Source organism: Musca domestica, unplaced genomic scaffold (genome assembly GCF_030504385.1).
Source record: "Musca domestica strain aabys unplaced genomic scaffold, Musca_domestica.polishedcontigs.V.1.1 16, whole genome shotgun sequence".
Lineage (NCBI taxonomy): Eukaryota > Metazoa > Arthropoda > Insecta > Diptera > Muscidae > Musca > Musca domestica.
In genome coordinates this window covers 14208995-14231709 of record NW_026712219.1, presented here as the reverse complement: position 1 = coordinate 14231709, position 22715 = coordinate 14208995, and the positions used below count along the sequence as shown (strand labels likewise).

The 22715-nt window shown below is 35.1% G+C and overlaps 3 protein-coding genes across 4 annotated transcripts; all 3 read right to left on the bottom strand.

The window, feature by feature from the left end:
• Positions 1 to 1589: 1589 nt before the first annotated feature.
• On the bottom strand, positions 1590 to 6501 carry LOC101895311 (uncharacterized). Of its 2 annotated transcripts, none has more exons than XM_011294125.3 (4): positions 6271 to 6501; positions 6053 to 6126; positions 1842 to 1947; positions 1590 to 1770 (listed from the first exon to the last, which is right to left on the bottom strand). In XM_011294125.3, the coding sequence occupies exons 1-4, from the start codon at positions 6425 to 6427 to the stop codon at positions 1673 to 1675; spliced, it is 435 nt and encodes a 144-aa protein (XP_011292427.1). In that variant the 5' UTR covers positions 6428 to 6501; the 3' UTR covers positions 1590 to 1672. The 2 variants fall into 2 exon arrangements, with proteins under 2 accessions (XP_011292427.1, XP_005183316.1); XM_005183259.4 differs by lacking the exons at positions 1590 to 1770; positions 1842 to 1947 and adding exons at positions 5646 to 5818; positions 5880 to 5985 and having other exon boundaries at positions 6271 to 6500.
• Positions 6502 to 9084: 2583 nt separating this feature from the next.
• LOC101895142 (uncharacterized) lies at positions 9085 to 13957 on the bottom strand. Its single transcript, XM_005183258.4, has 4 exons — positions 13758 to 13957; positions 9597 to 9670; positions 9385 to 9514; positions 9085 to 9329 (listed from the first exon to the last, which is right to left on the bottom strand). Exons 1-4 carry the CDS (start codon positions 13888 to 13890, stop codon positions 9235 to 9237), a joined length of 432 nt encoding a protein of 143 aa, XP_005183315.1. The 5' UTR covers positions 13891 to 13957; the 3' UTR covers positions 9085 to 9234.
• A 236-nt stretch (positions 13958 to 14193) lies between these two features.
• LOC101894980 (uncharacterized) lies at positions 14194 to 17446 on the bottom strand. The gene is made up of 4 exons (XM_005183257.4): positions 17218 to 17446; positions 17065 to 17150; positions 14378 to 14510; positions 14194 to 14307 (listed from the first exon to the last, which is right to left on the bottom strand). Exons 1-4 carry the CDS (start codon positions 17354 to 17356, stop codon positions 14195 to 14197), a joined length of 471 nt encoding a protein of 156 aa, XP_005183314.1. The 5' UTR covers positions 17357 to 17446; the 3' UTR covers position 14194.
• Positions 17447 to 22715: the final 5269 nt, after the last annotated feature.

Genomic DNA, 22715 nt, shown 5'->3' with positions numbered 1-22715 from the left:
CCGAAATAGTTTGAAATTTTGTATTTGAAGTTTGTAATCGATGCTACAGCCTGTGACAGAAAATTGTCTATGCACGTCTTCGTATAGCCCCCCATATAACGGTACCTTCCGATATTCGGTATTTTGATGACTTTAGCGGCATTATTCACCCTATATTTCTAGTTTCGAACTTGAATATGGTAATGGCTTATAACAAACAATGCCTATGTAGGTCCACGTCGTATAGACCCCAATATAACGGCTATATTCGGTATTTTTAAGATTTTAAAAGAATTCTTAACGCATTTTATTTTTTGAAAATTTCCAAAATCGTTCCAAATGGTGGAGGGTATTCAAAATTCGGCCCGGCCGAGCTTACTGCTTTTTAACTTGTTTTTATTCATTTATTTAATTTTATTTTTATTATTATTATACCCTCCACCATAGTATGGAGGGTATATTAAGTTTGTCATTCCGTTTGTAACACCTCGAAATATACATTTTAGACCCCACAAAGTATATATATTCTTGATCAGCATAAAATTCTATGTCGATTTATCAATGTCCGTCCGTCTATCCGTCTGTCCGTCTGTGGAAATCACTCTAGCTTCCGAACGAAATGAAGTAGGTTGATAAAATTTTACTCAAATGTGTGCTATGTCTGCAGGACTTTTGGTATTGAAAATGGGCCATGTAGGTACACGTCTTCGTATAGCCCCCATATAACGGTACCTCCCGATATGCGGTATTTTGATGATTTTAGCGACATTTTTTACTGGAATTGTTTCAAAATTAATATTTAAAGTTCATAATAGATGCTACGGCCTAAGACAGAAAATGGGTCATGTAGGTTCTCGTCTTCGTATAGCCCCCATATAACGGTACCTCCCGATATTCGGTATTTTTATGATTTTAGCGACATTATTTACCGGAATTGTTTCAAATTTGGTATTTGACGTTTTTAATAGATACTACAGCATAAAACTGAAAATGGGCCATGTAGGTCGACGTCTTCGTATAGCCCCCATGTAACGGTACCCCCGATATTTGGTATTTTGATCATTTTAGCGACATTATTTAGCGGAATTGTTTCAGTTTTAGTATTTGAAGTTCGTAATGGATGCTACAGCCTATCACAGAAAGTTGTCTGTGCAGGTCCATGCCTTCGTAGAGCCCCCATATAACGGTACCCCTCCCCCATTTTCGGTATTTTTATGATTGTAGCGACATTATTTACAGGAATTGTTTCAAATTTCGCATTTGAAGTTCGTGAAGTTCGATATTACAGCCTATGACAGAAAATTGCCTGTACATTATAAACAGATTTTTTTTTCAAGTTTCGCATTTGAATATTGTAATAGCTCGTGACAAAAGTTGCCTATGCAGGTCCACATCGTCGTATAGACTCTAATGTACGGCTACATTAGGTATTTTCAAGATTTTAACAGATTTTTAAGGGATTTTATTTTATTTTTTTTTTTTTTTTGAAAATTGTTAAATTTGTACCAAATGGTGGAGGGTATTCAAAGTTCGGCCCGGCCGAACTTACAGCTTTTTTACTTGTTTTTTTCTGTGCACTAATCTCTTTATCTCATATGTTAAACAAACCCTTTATTTAAATTAAAATCCAACTCTTTCTTTATTAAGTCGTTGATACATTCTGCATTTCAGGATTATCTCTCCAATCAAAAGCTCAACCATAAACTGTCACCTGGCGTCTACGTTTTGCAGCATTTTCTTTGCGGATTTGATGCATTTCAATAAAGATGGGATTCAGAAAGGCAAAACCAGCTGTAATATTGTAACACGAAAATACCTAAGTATTTGTAAAAAATAAATGTCTCAAAAGAAGTCACACATACCGCCCAATACAGCTATACACCTTTCTTTTGAGTCCAACCAGTTCTCCTTGTAAAACATGCCAAAGGCAATCGTGGAAAATACGGGCACCATGAGATATACATTTCTCTAAAAAACAACAATTAAAATATAAATTCTTTAAATTTAGAAAAATATATTGGAGTATATAATAAGTATACCTTAAATATGCCCCAAATCATGAGCACTGTAAAAAGCGCACTTACAAAGGAATATCCAACAAAAATGTATAAATCTGCAAAGAGAGGAGATCAAATTTATTATCTATTCAAATAGATGTCATGCTACAAATATTTCGTTACGACACATTTTCTGTTTTGACTGTTGTTAGGCAACAGTTGTATTTACCATTGTCCTATTTCCCCAAAAATGGATCTTCACTTTCCGTTTTATTCATGGATTGTTTATGCAAATAACTCCAATTATCAAAACTACCAACTCTGAATAGCAGAAAACCTAGTGCCAAAATAATGCAATGCCAAGACAAAGGACTCAATCCCATTTTGACTTCGGCAAAAGAAAAAAAAACGCAATAGTTGTTTTAGATGTTTCGAAATATAAACTGACTTACATTTTTTAAAATTCTTTCCACATTGCATATTGTTTGAAATGTCGAAATAAAACCGATAAACTATGAACTTTCAGTTTTGCTATAATTCTTTGTTCTTTCAAATAAATGCGATGTGTCAATTGTCATTTCAAACCCATTGATAACAACACTGGCTTTGATGACCAACGACAGAGAGATGTAAGATCAGGGTGTTGTTATGTAGGATACTATCAAGATTATCAAATTAAAAAGCAGTAAGTTCGGCCGGGCCGAACTTTGAATACTCTCCACCATTTGGAAAGAATTAGGAAATTTTCAAAAAAAAAAAAAAAAAAATAAAAATAAATAAATAAATAAAATAAAATCCATTAAAAATTCTGTTTAAATTTTAAAAATACCGAATATAGCCGTTTTAATGGGATCTATAAGACGTGGACCAACATAGGCATTGTTTGTCATAAGCCATTACCATATTCAAATTCGAAAACTTGAAATTAACGGTGAATAATGTAGCTAAAATCATCAAAATATCGAATATAGGGAGGTACCGTTATATCGCTGTGCGAAGACCTGGACCAGCATAGACAATTTTCTGTCATAGGCTGTAGCATCCATTACGAAGTTCAAATACGACATCTCTAACAATTTCGGTGGGTATTGTACCTAAACTCGTCAAAATACCGAATATACGGAGGTACTGATGAAATCATCAAAATATCGAATATTGGGAGGTACCGTTATATGGGGGCTATACGAAGAAGTGGACCTGCATAGACAATTTTCTGTCTTAGGATGTAGTATCCCTTTCGAACTTCAAATACAACAAGTAAAAAAGCTGTAAGTTCGGCCGGGCCGAACTTTTAATACCCTCCACCATTTGGTACAAATTTGACAGTTTCCAAAACAATAAATAAAATCCGTTAAAAATTCTGTTAAAATCTTAAAAATACCGACGACGTGGACCTGCATAAGCAACTTTTGTCATAAGTTATTACAATATTTAAATGCGAAACTTGAAGAAAAATCTGTTTATAATGTAGTAATACCGAATATAGGGGGTACCGTTATATGGGGGCTATACGAAGACGTGGACCTGCACAGACAATTTTCTGGCATGGGCTGAAGTATCCATTACGAACTTCACATGCGAAATTTGGAACAATCCCGGTAAATAATGTCGCTAAAATCATCAAAATACCGAATATCGCGGGGTACGGCATATGGGGGCTATACGAAGACGTGGACCTACATGGCCCATTTGCTGTTTTATGCTGCACCATCTATTACGAACTTCAAATGCCAACATTGAAACGATTCCGGTAAATAATGTCGCAAAAATCATCAAAATACCGAATATCGGGGGGTATGGTATATGGGGGCTATACGAAGACGTGGACCTACATGGCCCATTTTCTGTTTTATGCTGCAGTATCTATTACGAACTTCAAATATCAAATTTGGAACGATTTTGTTAAATAATGTCGCTAAAATTATAAAAATACCGAATATCGGCGGGCTACCGTTATGTAGGGGCTATACGAAGACGTGGACCTACACAGATTATTTTCTGTCTTAGGCTGTAGTATCCATTACGAACTTCAAATGCCAAATTTGAAACAATTCCGGTGAATAATGTCGCTAAAATCATCAAAATACCGAATATCGGGAGGTACCGTTATATGGGGGCTATATGATAACTTGGACCTACATGGCCCATTTACGAACTTAACCTGCCTACTGGCAAAATATACATGTGTGCAAAATTTTAGCCTTCTATCTCAATTGGTTCGAAAGATAGCGTGATTACAACAGATAGACAGACAGACAGACAGACGGACAGACAGACAGACACACAGACAGACAGACGGACATGGCTAAATCGTCTTAGAATTTTACGCTGATCAGGAATATATATACTTTGTTGGGTCTGACATGAGTATTTCGAGGAGTTACAAACGGAATGACAAAATTAATATACCCTCCATAGTATGGTGGAGGGTATAAAAAAAAGACCAATGATTTTTAGACTTGCTCCAATATAGGCCAAACTAACTGTATAATTTTGAACTATTGTTGAGCAGACACAAAATTTCTTTTATTAATTTTGTCAATTTTAGCAAAGTTTTCCAAGTTTCAACAGATATTGCCCAACTCAGCTCTGCTCCTTCATTTGGTACAAATATTCCATGTACTAAGTTTAGAACAATTCCTTCGATATTTAGCGAGTGCACCAGCCGTCCGGACAGACATGAAACGACATAGGTCGATTTAAATGTCTTCTTTCTCCAGATACTTTTTTCCAAGTTTTCATAAAATATTCATGTTCTGATATTTACAATATTCACCATTCTTTCTGTCTCATCTCAGAAAGAAAATATACAATTACATTAAAATTTTTCAAATTTATTTGATTTTTCCCTGAATATCGTTGTTACGGAGTGCATATTATGGCTGTGGGTAACAAATCCAACAAATCGGATGAACAATATATATGGGAGCTACAGCTATATCTGAACCGATCTTCACCAAATTTGACATACTAGCTTCTAGACTCAATTCGGTCGTATGTGCAAAATTCCATCCAATTTGGGCAAATATTAGACGTTTGGTGCACAATCAAAGGTTAATCGGACGAAGTTATGTATGGGAGCTATATCCAAATCTGAATCGATCTCGATAAAAATTAGCAAATTTATTTCTGAGCTGCATTTGATATATTTCCCCAAATAGTATTGTTATAGAGTGCATATTACGGCTGTGGGTGACAAATATAACAAATCGGATGAACAATATATATGTGAGCTATAGCTATATCTCTGAACCGATTTCGATCAAATTTGGCATACTTATTTTCAGGCCTAATTTGGTTGTATGTTCCATACTATTCGGACTGATATTACACGTTTGGTGCACAATAAAAGCCAAATCGGACGAAGATATATATGGGAGCTATATGTAAATTTTTTCCGATTATCTCCAATTTCAATAGGGTTCGTCCTTGGGGTGAACAAATGATTTGTGCAAAATTTCATCTGAATCGGGCAAAAAATGCGAACTGTACTATGTTTACAAAAATGCATGGACAGACGGACGGACATGCATAAATCGACTCAAAATGTGATTCTATGCAGATCATCTAAAGGAACTATGGGTCTAACTCGTTTCCTTTTGCCTGTTACAAACAAATGCACAAGGACATAATACCCTGACCACTTGTGGTGTAGGGTATAATGAATAATTTTTTTTTATTAAATTGTTTTATTAAATCGCTGGTACGTTGCATTACATTACATGATTATCGCCATTCACAATCTCAACCATAAACTGTCACCTGGCGTCTACGTTTTGCAGCGTTTTCCTTACAGATTTGATGCATTTCAATGAAGATGGGATTCAGAAGCACAAAAGCAGCTGCAATAAAAAAAATAATATTTTTTTATAAAAATTATTTCTTTTTCAAACCATCACCTACCTCCCAATACAACCATCCACTTGTCCATTGACTTGAACCAGTCCTCACTGTAAAACATGCCGAAACCAATGGTGAAAAATACGGGTACCATGAGATATACATTTCTCTAGAAGAATAATTTAAAAAAAAATCTTTAAATTTAGGAAATTAATTTTAAGATGAAATAAATATACCTTGAATATGCCCCAAATCATGAGAATTGCAAAAAGCATAGCTGCAAGGGAATAACCGACAAAAACATATGAATCTGAAAAAGGGAGCGAAAAAATAACCAACTGCTACGAAAATAAAGTTGAGGTTCCAAAGTATATGTAGTGTTAAAATATTTTAAAAATATCAAATTTCAAAAGTGGTTTATTTACAGTTATGTTATAGTTATCGTTATATTTACCAAACTCTGATTCATCATCTATTGGATCTTCACTTTCCGTTTTGTTCATGACATGTTTTTCCAAGTTTTTCCAGTCTTCATCAAAACTATAGACATTGAATAGAAGGAAAGCTATGGCCAACACAATACAATGCCAAGACAAAGGACTCAATCCCATTTTGAGGTTCGGCAAATTAGACAATACCAATTGAAGAGGTTTTAAAATCTAAACTGAAATCGATTCTTCAAAATTCTTTGCAAATAGCATCTTCTATCAAATATTAGAAAATTAGAAAAAAATTCAATACCTTGGCGATAAACTCTGAACTTTAATTTTCGCTACATTTCTTTGTTCTCCCGAAAAGAAATTGATATGTATTTTCGGAATGTTTGATTGAGCACACACAAATACTTTTAATGTTTATGAGCACTTGCACTTGTCATTCTGAGTCTGAGTGATAAGAACGGTGGGTTTGATGCCACATCAACAGACGCAAGTGGGAGAGAGATGGAACTAAACTCAATATCCAATTAGAGTACATGACTGTAATTGTACCCTCCACCTTGGAAAGGAGGGTATATTAACTTTGTCATTCCGTTTGTAACATCCATAAATATTCGTCGTAGACCCCATAAAGTATATATATTCATAATCAGCATAAAATTCTAAGACGATTTAACGATGTCTGTCTGTCTGTTGAAATCACGATACAACCCACATTATTTGACGTAGAGCGTCAAATAATAATAATATAATAATAATTTAACAGAGCAATTTGTATTGTGTCTAGGATGGTTAGTATTGAAAATCAGATATATTGGTCCACGTTCTGGTATAGTCCCATATAACGGTACCTTCCGATATTCGGTATTTTGCTTATTAATGCCACATTTTTTCACGGATTTGTCTGAAAATTGGTACTTGTAGGTCATAATGGATCCCTGTGCGTGTGGCAAAACATTGCATGTATGGGTCCAGGTTTTGGTATAACCCCCATATAAAGGTAACTCCCGATATTCTGTATTTTAATTTTTTTTTTTGCCACATTTTTTCACGGATTTTTCTAAAAATTGGTATTTGTGGGTCATTATGGGTTCTAGTTCGTGTGGCGTAACATTGTATGTATAGGTCCACGTTTTGATATAGTCCCCATATAACGGTACCTCCCAATATTCGGTATTTTGATAGTTTTCGCCACATTTCTTCTAATGTTTCCTTTAACCTAAGGTGGAGGGTATTAAAAGTTTGGCCTGGCCGAACTTAATGTTTTTTTTACTTGTTTTTAATTTCGATTAAAAAAGATTTAAAATTTAAACAATGTTTGAACATTTTTGCCCAAATTCAGCTTCAGAAAAAATAGCGAACGTAAGAACTCTTCGTAGTTTTATAAAATTTTGTAATTTTATAAATATAATTATATGTATATTCCTTCCTTCTTTGGAGGGCATATTAACGTTGATTCGGTTTGTAACTCTTCGAAATATTCACGATAGACGCTACAAAGTATACAGGGTGAGATGAAAATACTGTAACCAACTTCAGACTGCTGTCATTTCTACGCCACTCGTCCGACAGCTGTTAAAATTATTCCAGTGACAGCTCATTATATTGTTTACAAGCGTACAAAAGCATTTTTGTGAGAATTTTCCAGAAAAAAAGTTATTCGTCATGGAATTCAATCTTTATAGTGTGATTTCTTTATATTTGGCTGGAAAACCACAAGTGGCTATCGTTAGAGCACTCTAGCATTTAAATGCGAATGAATATTGTATGTCTCGTATCATCGCTCGTTACCGTGATACTGGTAGCGTAGCCCGACGTCAAGGAAGTGGACGGAAGAAAACAGCAACATCAGCAGAAATGGTTTGAAAAGTAACGAAGCGACTGGATCGAAACCAGCGTCAAAGGGTCCGAAAAACGGCTCGTGAGCTGAACATATCGCAATATTCCATTCGAAAAATATTGAAAAATGGGCTCGGGGTAAAGCCATTGAACTTCCAAAAAGTGCAAGAACTTACACCGCAACAGAAAGAAAATAGACTTAGAGCTAAGGAGTTGCTTCGCTTGGCCGAGAGTGGTGAACTGCCGAATTTGGTTTTCTCCAGCTGAAAATGTGTACCTTCGGTTGGCCACCAGAACTCAAGCGCCGGCTATGGTGATGGTGTGGGCCGCCATAACAGCCGATATTCGCTCTCGTATTAATCGACCGTGGCATCGGAATAAATGACGAATATTATCGCGAAAATATTCTGGAGGGTGTATTAAAGCCTTGGGCACGCAAACATTTTGGCCGCTGACCTTGGACATTCCAAAAGAAAGGTTCCTCGCTTCATTTCCAGCGCACAATGGCCTCCGGATACCAAGTCGTTGGACTATTGTGTCAGGAGTATTTTGGAAAGCAAGGTGGGCACTAAAAAATACCAAAGTTTCGATCACCTCAAGTAAGCGCTTCGCTGGGAATGGACCAAAATACCGCAGAGCAACATTCGAGCACCGTATGAGGGTTTTATTGGCCGTAGGAAGGCCATAATTCGTGCCACAGGTGACCAATATTAACAAATCTAAATTTGTTCTAAAATTTGATGCTATTTTCGACATTTTTTGCTTTCATTCAATAAAATAAAAAAAATCTAAAAATTTTGGCGTTTGACTTTGTTGCAGGTTTTTTATCTCACTACCAGATTTCATAAATTTATTTTTAATATTAATGACGTCGAATGGCGAATATTGAAGATTTGGAGGGTTATATTGAATTCCATAAGCTTAGTTATACAATTTTATTTTATTTATTTTTTCAACAAAAAATCATAAAAATCGTACAAATTTGTTTTCCATTTTTTGTTCAATATTCACACGAACGTTTCTTACTATGAACGACATTAAAATTTCAAAAACCGTTTGGTATGGTTCCAACAAGAAGGTGTCGACATAAAAATCAAACGTACAAAATGTCTCCAAATATTGTTGGTGCTTTAGTTTTCCTTTCAGTTCCGTTTATTATATTTTGATTGAACCGTCTTCTCCTCAAGGATTTCCTTTCGCAATCCCACAGTTGGATTCAAAACGGCAAATACCAAACCTAAAATTTAAAATTATTTTAAGATAATTTATAATCTTAAGTACTTCTTACTTACCGCCATAAACGAGAAGATCTGCAATTAGTTTATAGTAGTTTTCTTGGAATTGTGAGATTTTGATGTAGTACATATAGCCGAGATACACAAAACCAACTATCCAAATGGGTATGAAGAGAAATGGACGTCTCTGTACAGAAGATAAATAGAAAAAAATATGTTACGTATGTAGGCATTATAGAAAAAAGAAAATTTTATTAAAAAATATTTACCGTAAATGCACTAGCCATCATAAGGAGAGAAGAAACAGCGGTCATTGCAAGGAAAAACATGTCCTGATAGTATTCTGGAAAAATAAGCAAAATAATATTAAACACAAGTTAAAAAGCAGTAAGTTCGGCCCGGCCGAACTTTGAATGCCTTCCACAACTTGGAACGTATTTGGAAATTAAAAAAAAAAAACATAAATAAATAAACAAATAAATAATTATAACATTTAAAAAAGTAAAATAGCAGTAAGATCGGCGCGGAAGTTTTTATACCCTCCACCATTCAGAAGGAACTTGAAAATTTAAAAAAAAAACGTCGACAAATACCGCTTGTATGAAAACCCTTATATGGGGCCTATATGAAAACGTGCTGCAAAAGTAATTTTTTGCCATAGGCTGTAGTTACAATTCCGAACTTCAAATACGAAATTTGAAACAATTCCGATGATTACAACCGCTAAAATCATGGAAATACCGAGTATCTGGGAATATCTCACCCCGGGGGTAAAGTACTCAGAGGGAATTCCCTGTGTGGATTTTAAGACAATTCCATTAATTCCATTCCATTTGGCTTCAATTATCAAAATACAGAATATCGGGAGGAACCGTTATGTAAGGGATATATGATATCGTGGATCTGTATAGACTCTTCTCTTCCAGGGGGTAATGTACTTACAAAAACACTTCTTAACACAGTTCGATTGGAAATGTGGCTAAAATCATCAACATATGGAATATCGGGGGTAACATTGGATGGGGGTTATACGATATCGTGGTCCTATATATTAAATCCTCTTTCAGGGGTTCAGGAAGAACTTCTTGTGTAGAATTTCAGAAAATTATATTAAAACAAGTAAGCAAAGGCTATAGTCGGGCAGGGCCGACCATGTGATACCCTACAATACAATAATATTACCTTAGCATTTTGACCAGGGACATTTGCTCAATACTTACGCACTCCGTCGTGCTGTTAGTTGTTGTGGTCCATTTTACAGCTAAATATAATCCAATGGTCATCCAAATTGCCAGAATCCTTCCCTGTGCTTAACTCCCTTCTCAGGCGTGTCGATTGGCTTCAATTGTGTGATCAGGATTTTTTTTTCTGTTTTTGGTTAATTTTAGCCCCTTAATATTTTGCGATCACCTCCAAAAGCAAGAACCCGCTCTGTATCTACAAATTTAGACTCATCTATATGATTTGCTTGTCTACGATATTTGGCTATATTCGTCAACGAAGTCAGCATAAATAAAAAGCCAGAAGTTCGCCTATTGTGTATTTCGGATGTCGCCTGTAAGTAATGTTCTACCCGCTCTCTTTGGTTTCTATTTGTGACCTTTATAACGGCTGCAAAATCAGGAACAGTTTGAGTTGCTGGTCCATTTCAACCCTAAATATATTGCGGACATCTTTGAAAACAATAGGCTTAGACCTTCTGAGCCTAACCCTACCTTTGTGAAAAATTTCGTGAGGTCGGACAATAATTGCAATCTGTATATAAATAATAACCTCAACTTGTGTTGTAAAGTGCAAAGATATTACAAAATGTACACTTCAATATTATAAGTCAAATTGAAAAAATCGCATGCGATAAAAAATATGAAAAAATAACAAAATGTCACAAAATACTACAAAATCTATATAAACATCATTATTGACATCTTTTTATGCGATTTTTTTTAGATTTTAAACTTTTATGCCAAAAGGCAAAATTTGTCAAAATCGCTACAGCCTTTCTGGAGATATAAGCATTCTAGCTAACATCCCCTTTCTTTTTATATATACATTGTATATATTTCGCCATATATATCCGATATTTTTAGTATCGGCATCTACGTAACGGCCAGAATTGACCTGTTCGTCTATTTGTGATTTCGCCGGCATTAAATGGTTTAATGGAAAATTTGACTTTTATTTATCACAAATCTATTTCAACCAGTAAATATTACCCGATGACCATCAAAATTGGAAGGTTTCTGCCCAGCCCTAAGCTCCAGCCCCATGCTAACTTCTAACTTTGATTGGTCTATAATGGCGACCTGTAGTGCAACTGAAAAATCAGGAATTTTTTCAATTTTTGGTCCATTTCAACCTCTAAATATTATGCGATCATCTCCAAAAGAAATATTCTGACCCTAGCTCCACCTCCATTCTAAATTTCGTGAAGATCGGGCCATAATTGGGACCTGTAGAGTGATTACAAATTAACATGGACAGACGGGCGGACGGACATACATAGCTAGATCGACTCAGCTCGTCGAGATAGGGAGATCCATATATATACTTTCCTATGTAGGAAATCAATATTTCGTGGTGTTACATAATTTTTGGCCCAATCAAAATTATAATGCCCCCAACACATAGTGTTGTAGGGTATAAAAATGTGGCTAATATTTTAAAAAATCCTAATCCTAAATCATGGCCTGCCTGCAGACAAATAACAGATTGGAGAAACATTTTAGTTTCCTACCTTTATTCGTTTTGACTCCAACTTGATTCCAATAGACGGACGGACAGGGCTAAATAGTCGTCGATTTTTTTTTTAATACCGAATATACGGATATATGGGCCTGCATAGACCATTTTTGTCATAGAATGTACTATCTATTAACAACTTCAAATACGATACGATACGAATTCCATTGAAAAATGTCGCTAAAATCATCAAAATACCAAATATAATGAGGTATCGATATGTGCGGGCTATACCTAAACGTCATCCTACACAGGTTGAAATAAAAAAACTGCAACAAAGTCAAATGCCATTATTTTTACATTTTTTTTTTTTTTAATTTCATTGAGTGTCGGAAATAGCATCAAATTTTAGACTAAGTTTAGATTTGTTCGAATTGGTCACCTTTGGCACGAATTATGGCCTTCAAAGGGCCAATGAAACCGTCACACGCTGCCCGAATGTTGTTTTGCGGTATTTTGGCACATTCCCGGCGAAGCGCTTGCCTGATGTGATCGACACTTTGGTATTTTTTAGTGTCAACCTTGCTTTCCAAAATATTCCAGACACAATAGTCCAACGTATTTGTATCCGAAGATTTTTGTGGGCATTGTGCGCTGGAAATGAACCGAGGAACCTCATTTTGTAACCATTCTTCTTCAGCACCATGGTGCTGAGTTCGATGGTGCTGAGTCCTGTTGGAATGTCCAAGGTCTGCGGCCAAAATGTTTGCGTGCCCAAGGCTTTAATATGCCCTCCAGAATATTTTCGCGATAATATTCGGCATTTATTCTGTTATGGCAGCCCACACCATTACCAGGGGCGGCGCTTGAGTTCTGGTGGCCAACCGAAGGTGCACATGTTCAACTGACCTCTTTGGCAAGTAAACACGATCATTTTGTTTACGTACAAACTGCTGGACAACGAATGTTTTCTCATCGGCCAAGCGAAGCAACTCTTTAGCTCTATTGAGTCTATTTTCTTTCTGTTGCGGTGTGAGTTCTTGCACTTTCTGGAATTTCAAAGGCTTTACCCCGAGCTCATTTTTCAATATTTGCCGAATGGAATATTGCGATATGTTCAGCTCACGAGCCATTTTCCGGCCACTGCGACGCAGGTTTCGACCAAAGTCGCTTCTTTAATTTTCTAACCATTTCTGCTGATGTTGCTGTTTTCTACCGTCCAGTTCCTTGACGTCGAGCTACGCTACCAGTATCAAAAAAGATTTAAATGCTGTAGTGCTCTAACGATAACCACTTGTGATTTTCCAGTCAAATATAAAGAAATCACTCTATCACACTTGAATTCCACCACGAAAAACATTTTTTTTTTTTGGAAAGTCTCACCAAAATGCCTTTGTACGCTTGTAAACAATATAATGAGCTGTCACTAGAATAATTTTAACAGCTGTCGGATTAGTGGCTTAGAAATGACATCAGTCTGAAGTTGGTTGCAGTTTTTTTTATCTCACCCCGTATAGCCCATGCTATTCCACGGAACCACAGATGGACAGACAGGTCATCGTTAAATCGACATAGAATTTTGTGCTGATCAAGAATATATATCGAGGTTTTACAAACGGAATGAAAAACTTAATATACCCTCCATACTATGGTGGAGGTTTTAAAAATACTATTTTTTATTTAATGCCAAATTTTAAGAATTTTCTAAATAAATATTACAATATTATTCAAATACATGCTTTCATACTTACCCCTCTCCCACTCATCGCCATTGCTCGCCTTAAAAGTCCAACGCTCATTTGTAAACAACATTGAGGCTATGCTGACTCCAAACAGAAATATGGCCATACCAATGCAGTGCTTCGAAAGGGGACTCAATGACATGTTTGTTATGTACGTAAATTTTGATGTCGTTGTTATGCCAAATGTGAATAAAACTGAGCTGTGGATATGAAAATTCTCAAATTTAAAATAGAATTTTATTAAAGAAGACAAAGCATAATCTAGTCACTCACTGATAACCTCTTGAGACACATCAAATTAAATTAATTGACATTACTAATGATTGCAAATTTATTTTTGTTTCGAATTTTGTGTGGTATTTATTTATATAAAATGTTAACACATTTTTATTATTCTAAAAATGGTCGCTATATTGTTTTTAGGTTCCATTCCACAACCCCATTCACTAATGATTAGATCTGCGATTGAATAGCAACCTTCTTTCCATATCATCATCGACATCAAATCTCATGGCTTTGAACAAAACATAAATCGGGTAGATAACCATGACTTGAAGGGCTGTAAAAATATTATACAAATTTCGAATTACTTCAAATTCAAGTGGCAATGAATTGTAAACTTAACTCACGCAATGACTTCATTCCATAAATAATTTCCTCGGGCAGTTCATGGCTGCTGTGCGATAGCCATGTCAATAAACGTTGAGCCAGATATGCGGCTATACTATAAAGTAGCCAGAATCCTACGAATAAACGGCATTTCTAAAACAACAACTAGGATTAGGGAAAAAGTCCAAAATATCAAAAATCTTCCCAAGGAGTTCTTTATGTACACTGAGATTCCAAAAGACAACATCAGGACACTTGCTTGGCTGGTGTGGATCATAATAGAGTATCTGACATGATTCAAGGTTTAGTCGTCATATTTCTATAAAACTAAGGACCATCTCGAAGATGGCGAATATCGACCACTTCTTTCGGTTCCCACCACATCAGAGATTAACATTAGCAAGTAACACGCAGTTGAGTTCGGGTGAGCCAAAATTTTATATTTAGTAGAGCTCCCGTAATAAAAAACGTTTATATTGGGAGTTTATGTGAAGTAGATCATACCAACTATGAAACTTATTTGAATGCAAATCAAGGCCTTAGAGTAGTAACCATTTGGGAACTATAACCAACTCTAAATCAATTTTTAACAAATTTGACGGAGACTTTTTTACATCTAGTACCAAATAGCAATGCTGTATAATGCATGATATGATATCGAAAATAATTATATTTAAAAATATTTATTGGGGCAATATATACAGGGTTAGATGAAAAAACTGCATCCAACTTCAGATTGCTGTCATTTCTAAGCCACTCGTCCGACATATGTTAAAATTATTCCAGTGACAGCTCATTATATTGTCTACAAACGTACAAAAGCATTTTGGTGAGAATTTTTCAGAAAAAAAAATTATTCGTGCCGGAATTCAAGCGTGATAGTGTGATTTCTTTATATTTGGCTGGGAAACGAAAAGTGGATATCGTTAGAGCACTCCAGAATATAAATGTGAATAAATCGTTTGTGTCTCGTACCATCGCTCGTTACAGCGATACTGGTAGCGTAGCCAGACGTCAAGGAAGTGGATGGAAGAAAATAGCAACATCAGCAGAAATGGTTCGAAAAGTAAAGAAGTGACTTGATTGAAACCCGCATCGTAGTGGTCGAGAAATGGCTCGTGAGCTGAACATATCGCAATATTCCATTCGGCAAATCAAGAAAATTGAGCTCAGGGTTAAGCCAATGAAATTCCAAAAAGTGCAAGAACTTAAACCGCAACAGAAAGAAAATAGACTCAAAAGATCTAAAGAGTTGCTTCGCTTGGCCGAAAGTGTTGAACTGCCGAATTTGGTTTTCTCCGATAAGAAAACATTCTTTGTGAAGCCGTTTGTAAACAAACAAAATGATCGTATTTTCTTGCCAAAGAGGTCAACTGAACATGTGCACCTTCGGTTGGCCATCTGAACTCAAGCGCCGCCCCTGGTGATGGTGTGGGCTGCCATAACAGAATAAATGTCGAATATTATCGCGAAAATATTCTGGAGGGTATAATAAAGCCTTGGGCACGCAAAAATTTTGGCCGCAGACCTTGGACATTCCAACAGGACTCAGCACCATCGTGCTGAGTTCGATGAATGATGAAGAAGAATGCTTACAAAATGAGGTTCCTCGGTTCATTTCCAGCGCACAATGACCACAAAAATCTTCGGATACCAATACGTTGGGCCATTGTGTCTGGAGTATTTTGGAAAGCAAGGTGGGCACTAAACAATACTAAAGTGTCGATCACCTCAAGCAAGCGCTTCGCCGGGAATGGGCCAAAATACCGCAGAGCAACATTTAGCGTGTGACAGCGTGTGACCGTTTTATTGGCCGTTTGAAGGCCATAATACGTGCCAAAGGTGACCAATTCGAACAAATCTAAACTTATTCTAAAATTTGATGCTATTTCCGACATTTTTTACGTTCATTCAATGAAATTAAAAAAAAATGTTAAAATTCTGGCGTTTGATTTTTTTCAGTTTTTTTTTATCTCACCCTGTAAATACCAAATCGGATAAAACAAATTTGATGTGGTTGCTACTAGATTGAATTCAGTCGGATGTACCAAAATTCAGGTCTTTTTGGACTGATGTTGGCTACTTGGTGCACAATAAACCCGAAACCGGTTGAAGACATATATGGGAGCTATATCTAAATATGAACTGAATCTCACCATTTTCAATAGGGTTCGTCCTTGGGCCAAACAAATATTGTTTGGGTAATTTCATCTCAATCGGATAATAAATGCCACCTGTAATTTGTTTACATATATACATGGACAGACGGACGGTCAGACATGCATCAGATCATTAAAGTGAAGTCCATTTCATTCCCATCTGCATGTTACAAATAAATGCCCAAGGGCATAAAACCCCCTATCACAGTAGGGCGAAGGGTATAAAATGTTAATACCATTAACATTTATCACAACCTAATGTAAATCGGGTTGGGAATTCGGAGATACTCTTAAGTATGGGTTTTTACCGAAATACAGCTACATGAATATGTTCTGTAGGCAGGGTTTCTATCATTGAAGAAATCAATGTGCCAAATTTGGCTAAGACTCTGAGAATAACTACGAATAATTTATATTGGCTTTGGCATGGAATTGTTCCTGAAAAAACTGTACATAACTGTACCCATGTTGCTGAAAAGAGTCCTCAAAGAGGAAGGAGGCACAAGGATTGATTTTGCCATTTATTTACTTGGATTAAGAAAACTTACCATTTTTATGCCAACAACTAACAAAAATGCCATAATAACAACGCTCAGCTGCAGTATGAGTATGGCCAAATTCGGCACATCCATTTCTAAGATGTTAAAAAATAAATATTAATTTTATATTTAAAAGTAAATTCGTTATAAAACAATTCTTACTCAAAAACGCAGAAAATCCAAATACCACTCCCGATCCCTTGTAGCGCAGGCCATGTTCCAAGATTTTGCAAATATTATAGGCACCGTTCGCCAAGGCGATGATAATGCAGACACGTTTTAGTTTCTCCAAATTATGCATTTTTCCCAATTCATCAGTACAGGCAAGCGGCCCTTAATACGTTTACGAAATTACTGAAATATTCGAATGCAGGTAACAACGAATAATTTACGGAGATAATTTTTTAAAATATTTTCCATTATCAAGTAAATATTTTTGGTCAACAAAGGCGGATGGCAGATCGAAGATTTTTTTATATTTCTTATCAATAGCAAGCGATGAGTGTTTTGCAGTATTTTCGGCAATAATCAATGAAATTCGTATACAATAATATGAATAACCTTTGTACGATTGACAGTGGCTCAAGGAAAATAACAGAAAAAAAGTAAAAAAGCTGTAAGCTGTACCGAATATCGGGAGGTACCGTTTTATGGGGGATATACGAAGACGTGGACCTGCACAGATAATAGGCTACAGTATTCATTTCTACTTCAAATAAAAAAAAATTGAAAAAATTCCGATGAATATTGTCGCAAAAATCATCAAAATACCGAATATCGGGAGGTACCGTTATTTGGGGGATATACCAAAACGTGGACCTACATTTCAATACAAAAAGTCCTGCAGAAATAATATACATTTGAGTAAAATTTTATCAATTTACTTCAATTCGTTTGGAAGCTCGAGTGATTTCCACATACGGACGGACGGGCATCGCTAAATCGACATAAAATTTTATGCTGATCAAGGATATATATGCTTTGTGGAGTCTAAAATGTATATTTCGAGGTGTTACAAACGGAATGACAAACTTAATATATACTCCATACTATAGTGGAGGGTATAACAAGAAAAGTAAAGAAAATATTTTTCCCCTTGAAGATTAGTAGATCTTCTCATAGAAGATCTGATCTTATTATAGAAGCTAAGATGGTCTTCTAATAGAAGACCAGTAGATCTTCTAATAGAACACCAGTAGGTCTCCTCATAGAAGACCAGTAGGTCTTCTCATAAAAGACCAGTAGGTCTACTTATAGAAGACCAGTAGGTCTACTCAGAGAAGACCATTAGGTCTTCTCACAGAAGACCAGTAGGTCTTCTCACAGAAGACCATTAGGTCTTCTCATAAAAGAACAGTAGCTCCTCTTAAAGAAGACCATTAGGTCTTCTCATAGAAGAACAGTAGGTCCTCTTAAAGAAGACCATTAGGTCTTCTTATAGAAGAAGACCAGTAGACCAGTAGGTCTTCTCATAGAAGACCAGTAGGTCTTCTCATAGAAGACCAGTAGGTCTTCTCATAGAAGACCAGTAGGTGTTCTCATAGAAGACCAGTAGGTCTTCTCATAGAAGACCAGTAGGTCTTCTCATAGAAGACCAGTAGGTCTTCTCATAGACGACCAGTAGGTCTTCTCATAGAAGACAAGTAGGTCTTCTCATAGAAGACCAGTAGGTCTTCTCACAGAAGACCAGTAGGTCTTCTCACAGAAGACCAGTAGGTCTTCTCATCAAAGACCAATAGGCCTCTCCAGACCTCACATTGAAGACCAGTAGGTCTTCTCATAGAAGACCAGTAGGTCTTCTCATAGAAGACCAGTAGGTCTTCTCATAGGTCTCCTCATAAGTAACCAGTAAGTCTTCTCATAGAAGACCAGTAGGTCTTCTCTCACAGAATAGCAATAGGTCTTCTCTCACAGAATAGCAATAGGTCTTCTCTCACAGAAGAGCAATATATCTTCTCTCACAGAAGAGAAATAGTTCTCTGTAGGGTCTCTCATAGAAGACCTGAATTACCACAGAAGACGAAAAGTCTCTCATGGAATCATTCAAAAGTGTGTAGATCTCTTTAAAGGGAATCTGAAATTCCATCCAATTTCAAGTTGAGTATTTTACTTGGCAAAAAAAAATTTGTTTGTTTTTTTTGTAAATAATATTTATTTAAGAGTATTATCATTTGCTCAATTTCATATCATAAAATAAAATAAAAAATCGATTTCGTATTTACTTAAAGTAGGGCGGTTATTATCGTTATATATTAGGGTGGCCAATCACATATGCAGGTATGCTTGGCCAATATAAATTGAAAACAAAAAATAGGTCAGAAGCATAGTATGGTTAAAAAACTTACAACATAGGAAAAAGGATAAAATATATTTCACAAAAAGAAAGAACGTACTTATAATTATATAAAAAAAAAAGAAAAGTAACATTTTACTAAAATTAAAATGAAATTAAAAGTTTGAAATAAAATTGAAAATAATAATATGTAGAGCAAAAAAAAGCATTATGTGTGACATATAAATTTGTGGCAGTATAAGGTTTCGGTTTGCATTATTTGTTTAATTAATTATTCTTAATTACTTAATTATAGTTATAATATATTTCATTTCATTTTTTTTCATTTACACTAAAATTAATTTTTATTAAATTTGTTTTCAAACCAAAAAATTTCAAGTGTAGTATCCAAAAACCTTTAATCCCAAAGGTATAGTTATGTAACCTGTTTCGTAGAATTTTCAAAAATTTTTATTGAGGAAAAAATAAATTAAAAACAGGTTATTTTATAGAATTAGTTTTGTTTTTTGAAAGATATAAACAATAGAGTTATTTTGGGAAATTATTAATTTTCGAATCGTTTTTTTTTTTGTGCATGAATAGATTGACTCTCTTATAAATTACAAATTAAAAACAAAATGTTTTTTTCTAATAGATGTATTATTACACAGTGCTACAAAATTGAAAATAATGTTTTATATATTAACTTATGAAGCGACATAGGTTAGAATGTATAAAATTGAGAATTTTTGAATATGGGCTTATTATTTTCAGTGAAATGGAGATGTATATTGTGAAATTTGAGGTAAATTTATGAAGTTATTCAGTTACAGTATAAAGATGTGATATGAAAGAGATTTTGGGCATAGCCGAATGATTAGTATTTTTGGAAGACTAAATATTTTATTTATGGGAACAATATTGTCCGGAGTTATCCAATAAAACAAAAACAAATAAATAAATTTTGAAATATTAACTGTGAAACAGGTCTCAAGAACTGTTACATTTTCATAGACTTGAAAAGAGAGGGCATATGTCTCGGCGTTTTTCCCTATCTCATTAATTTTTGCTGTTTTGGGGCGTTGTTGTCTAAAGGAATAATTTTGTAAGATTCATATCTTGCAATCGGTTTAAAATTTTGATTAACTCACTAAGAGAAAGATAAAAACATTGACATACAGAACAAATTTTGTCAACATATACAATGTATAAAACTTAATCTGAAGGTCAAAATCGACAAAGATCAATTTTTTTATTATTATTTTTCGGGGTCTGAGCTAAAGATTCGAAACCGTTTTTTTTTTATTTACCAACTACGAATATATTCCCAAAATGTCAATAAACAACTTTCTACAGCAAAGAAACCTTCTTATAAGCGTACTTAAGGGTGAAAAAAATTGACAGTAGTAAATGGAAACCATTATGGCTTAGGTCGCTGACTCTATAAAAAATATTTCACAGGGTTCAAAAAATATAATCTGTTATTTAGAAGTATTTTTTCGTCGAACATTTTATTTTGGAAAATTACAGCCGCCTCCACATGAATTTCTGCCGGCGACCTGTAATACACTTTGAACCGGGATGCCAATATTTTAACTTTGAGGTGTTTGCAATTTTGATTGGAAATTCCGACTAATACTTGGAAACCAAAAATATATTGCTTTATTGAATAGAAAACCACAGATGCTCTTTGAAGTTCATTGGGGTGGTAAGGATGGGTGTTAAATATATTTTTTAAGGAATATACCAAAAATGTACGAAATGTATCGCTCCTGTGAATAGAAATGTTCTACTGGGTAACCTAATATATGGAGGTAATATGGGCACATATTAAAGTGCACCTATATAGACAATTTTATTCGGGAGTGGCGAATGTATTACGAGAATCATAAATACCCCATTACAGAGAATTACGTTGAAACATAAGGCATTAAAGTTAAAAATATCGAAAATCGGGGGATTCTATAATTTGAGGAATATATATTTTACAATTTATTATTAAAGTAGACTCGTTGCCGAAATGTCGAAAATCAGAAAGTACCTTTATATATTTTCTGGACTGGAGGATACGCCCACAGTTTTCTGAGGATAGCTTTTATCCGTTGATAACACAAAAGCTTGAAAGAAAACTTCCTAGAGGGCAACAGTGTTACTTCATCGTATCGTTCTTAATACCCAAGATCCTATTACCATTTTTAACGTTTAAATCAAACTCTTTATGAGCTAATGTGGACTCTATAGTGATTTCGACAGGCTGATAGACAAGGTTAAATTAAATCGACAGAGAAATAGTTTTCTGTGCAAAAAATCACCGAAGGGCATCAAAAAAAAAAAATGTTTCGAGGTGTTCTAAACATTATTGCTAATAATTATCCCCTTCATCGTGGCAAATCTCAGTGATGCAGTGGGGTTAGATGTGAGCCGATAATAGTCGGTTTTTCAAGCTGCGATACCTCCAGATAATGGGTAATTCGATATTTTTAGCTTTAGGGTCACGATTGACCCTAATACCTAGTTTTTTTGGAAGTCTCAAATTTGATGCTTTCAAATTTTCTTAAGTAAACTAAATCTTCAGTTGCTCAGTGCAGATCGTGTTTTTGGAATGATAATATGTATAATAAATTGAATGACCTGTCTTGTGCGTGCCTTCAATGATAGTAATTTACCCAACATACAAAATCGTGACAATTTAAAAATTATGTAATAAATTATTCAATTATCGGATTCATAGTTTTCTTTGGGAACTGCTCAAAAAGATAGAAAAGGCTATGGAAACATTTCTCAGGTTAATAGCTGAGGTTGTCCTCTTATATATATTCATCCATTTAAATATTTAGAGTATAAAATCATGTTATGTTTGTTATGGTTTTACTTGTGTAGGTAATTGCTAGGGTCTATATCCAAGCATGGTTGTTTTTTTGCAAATATTGCAATATCCATAGAAAAAATTCGACCAATTTGGTGAAAGGTATATCCAACTTAGTTGGCAAATTTTTAAAAATATTGAAAATGTTTTAAAAGTGCGCAGGTCTTGTGTATATAGAACACACTCAGAGGACTCCTAAGAGGTCGTGTATAAATATGAACACTTTTTTCCGGTAATTTATGGATAGCTGATCTTAAGGCGGTTTTATTTGGATACAATGCCATTTGAGGGGTCTTCAGAAGATAGAATGTAATTTCGTTAGAAGACCATCAGGGGGTCTGTAATAAATAACAAACCATCAGAATGACTGGTTATTTTCCAAAAGGCCGTTGAACCCTTTAAAAACATCGGGATGACTATAAGTGATTTTCATAAGGCCTTATTTTCATAGGAGAATTCTAGAAGTCTTCCACAAATCGAAAAAAATCGCTAAAATCAATTCTGGTAGTAAAAAGCAAGTCC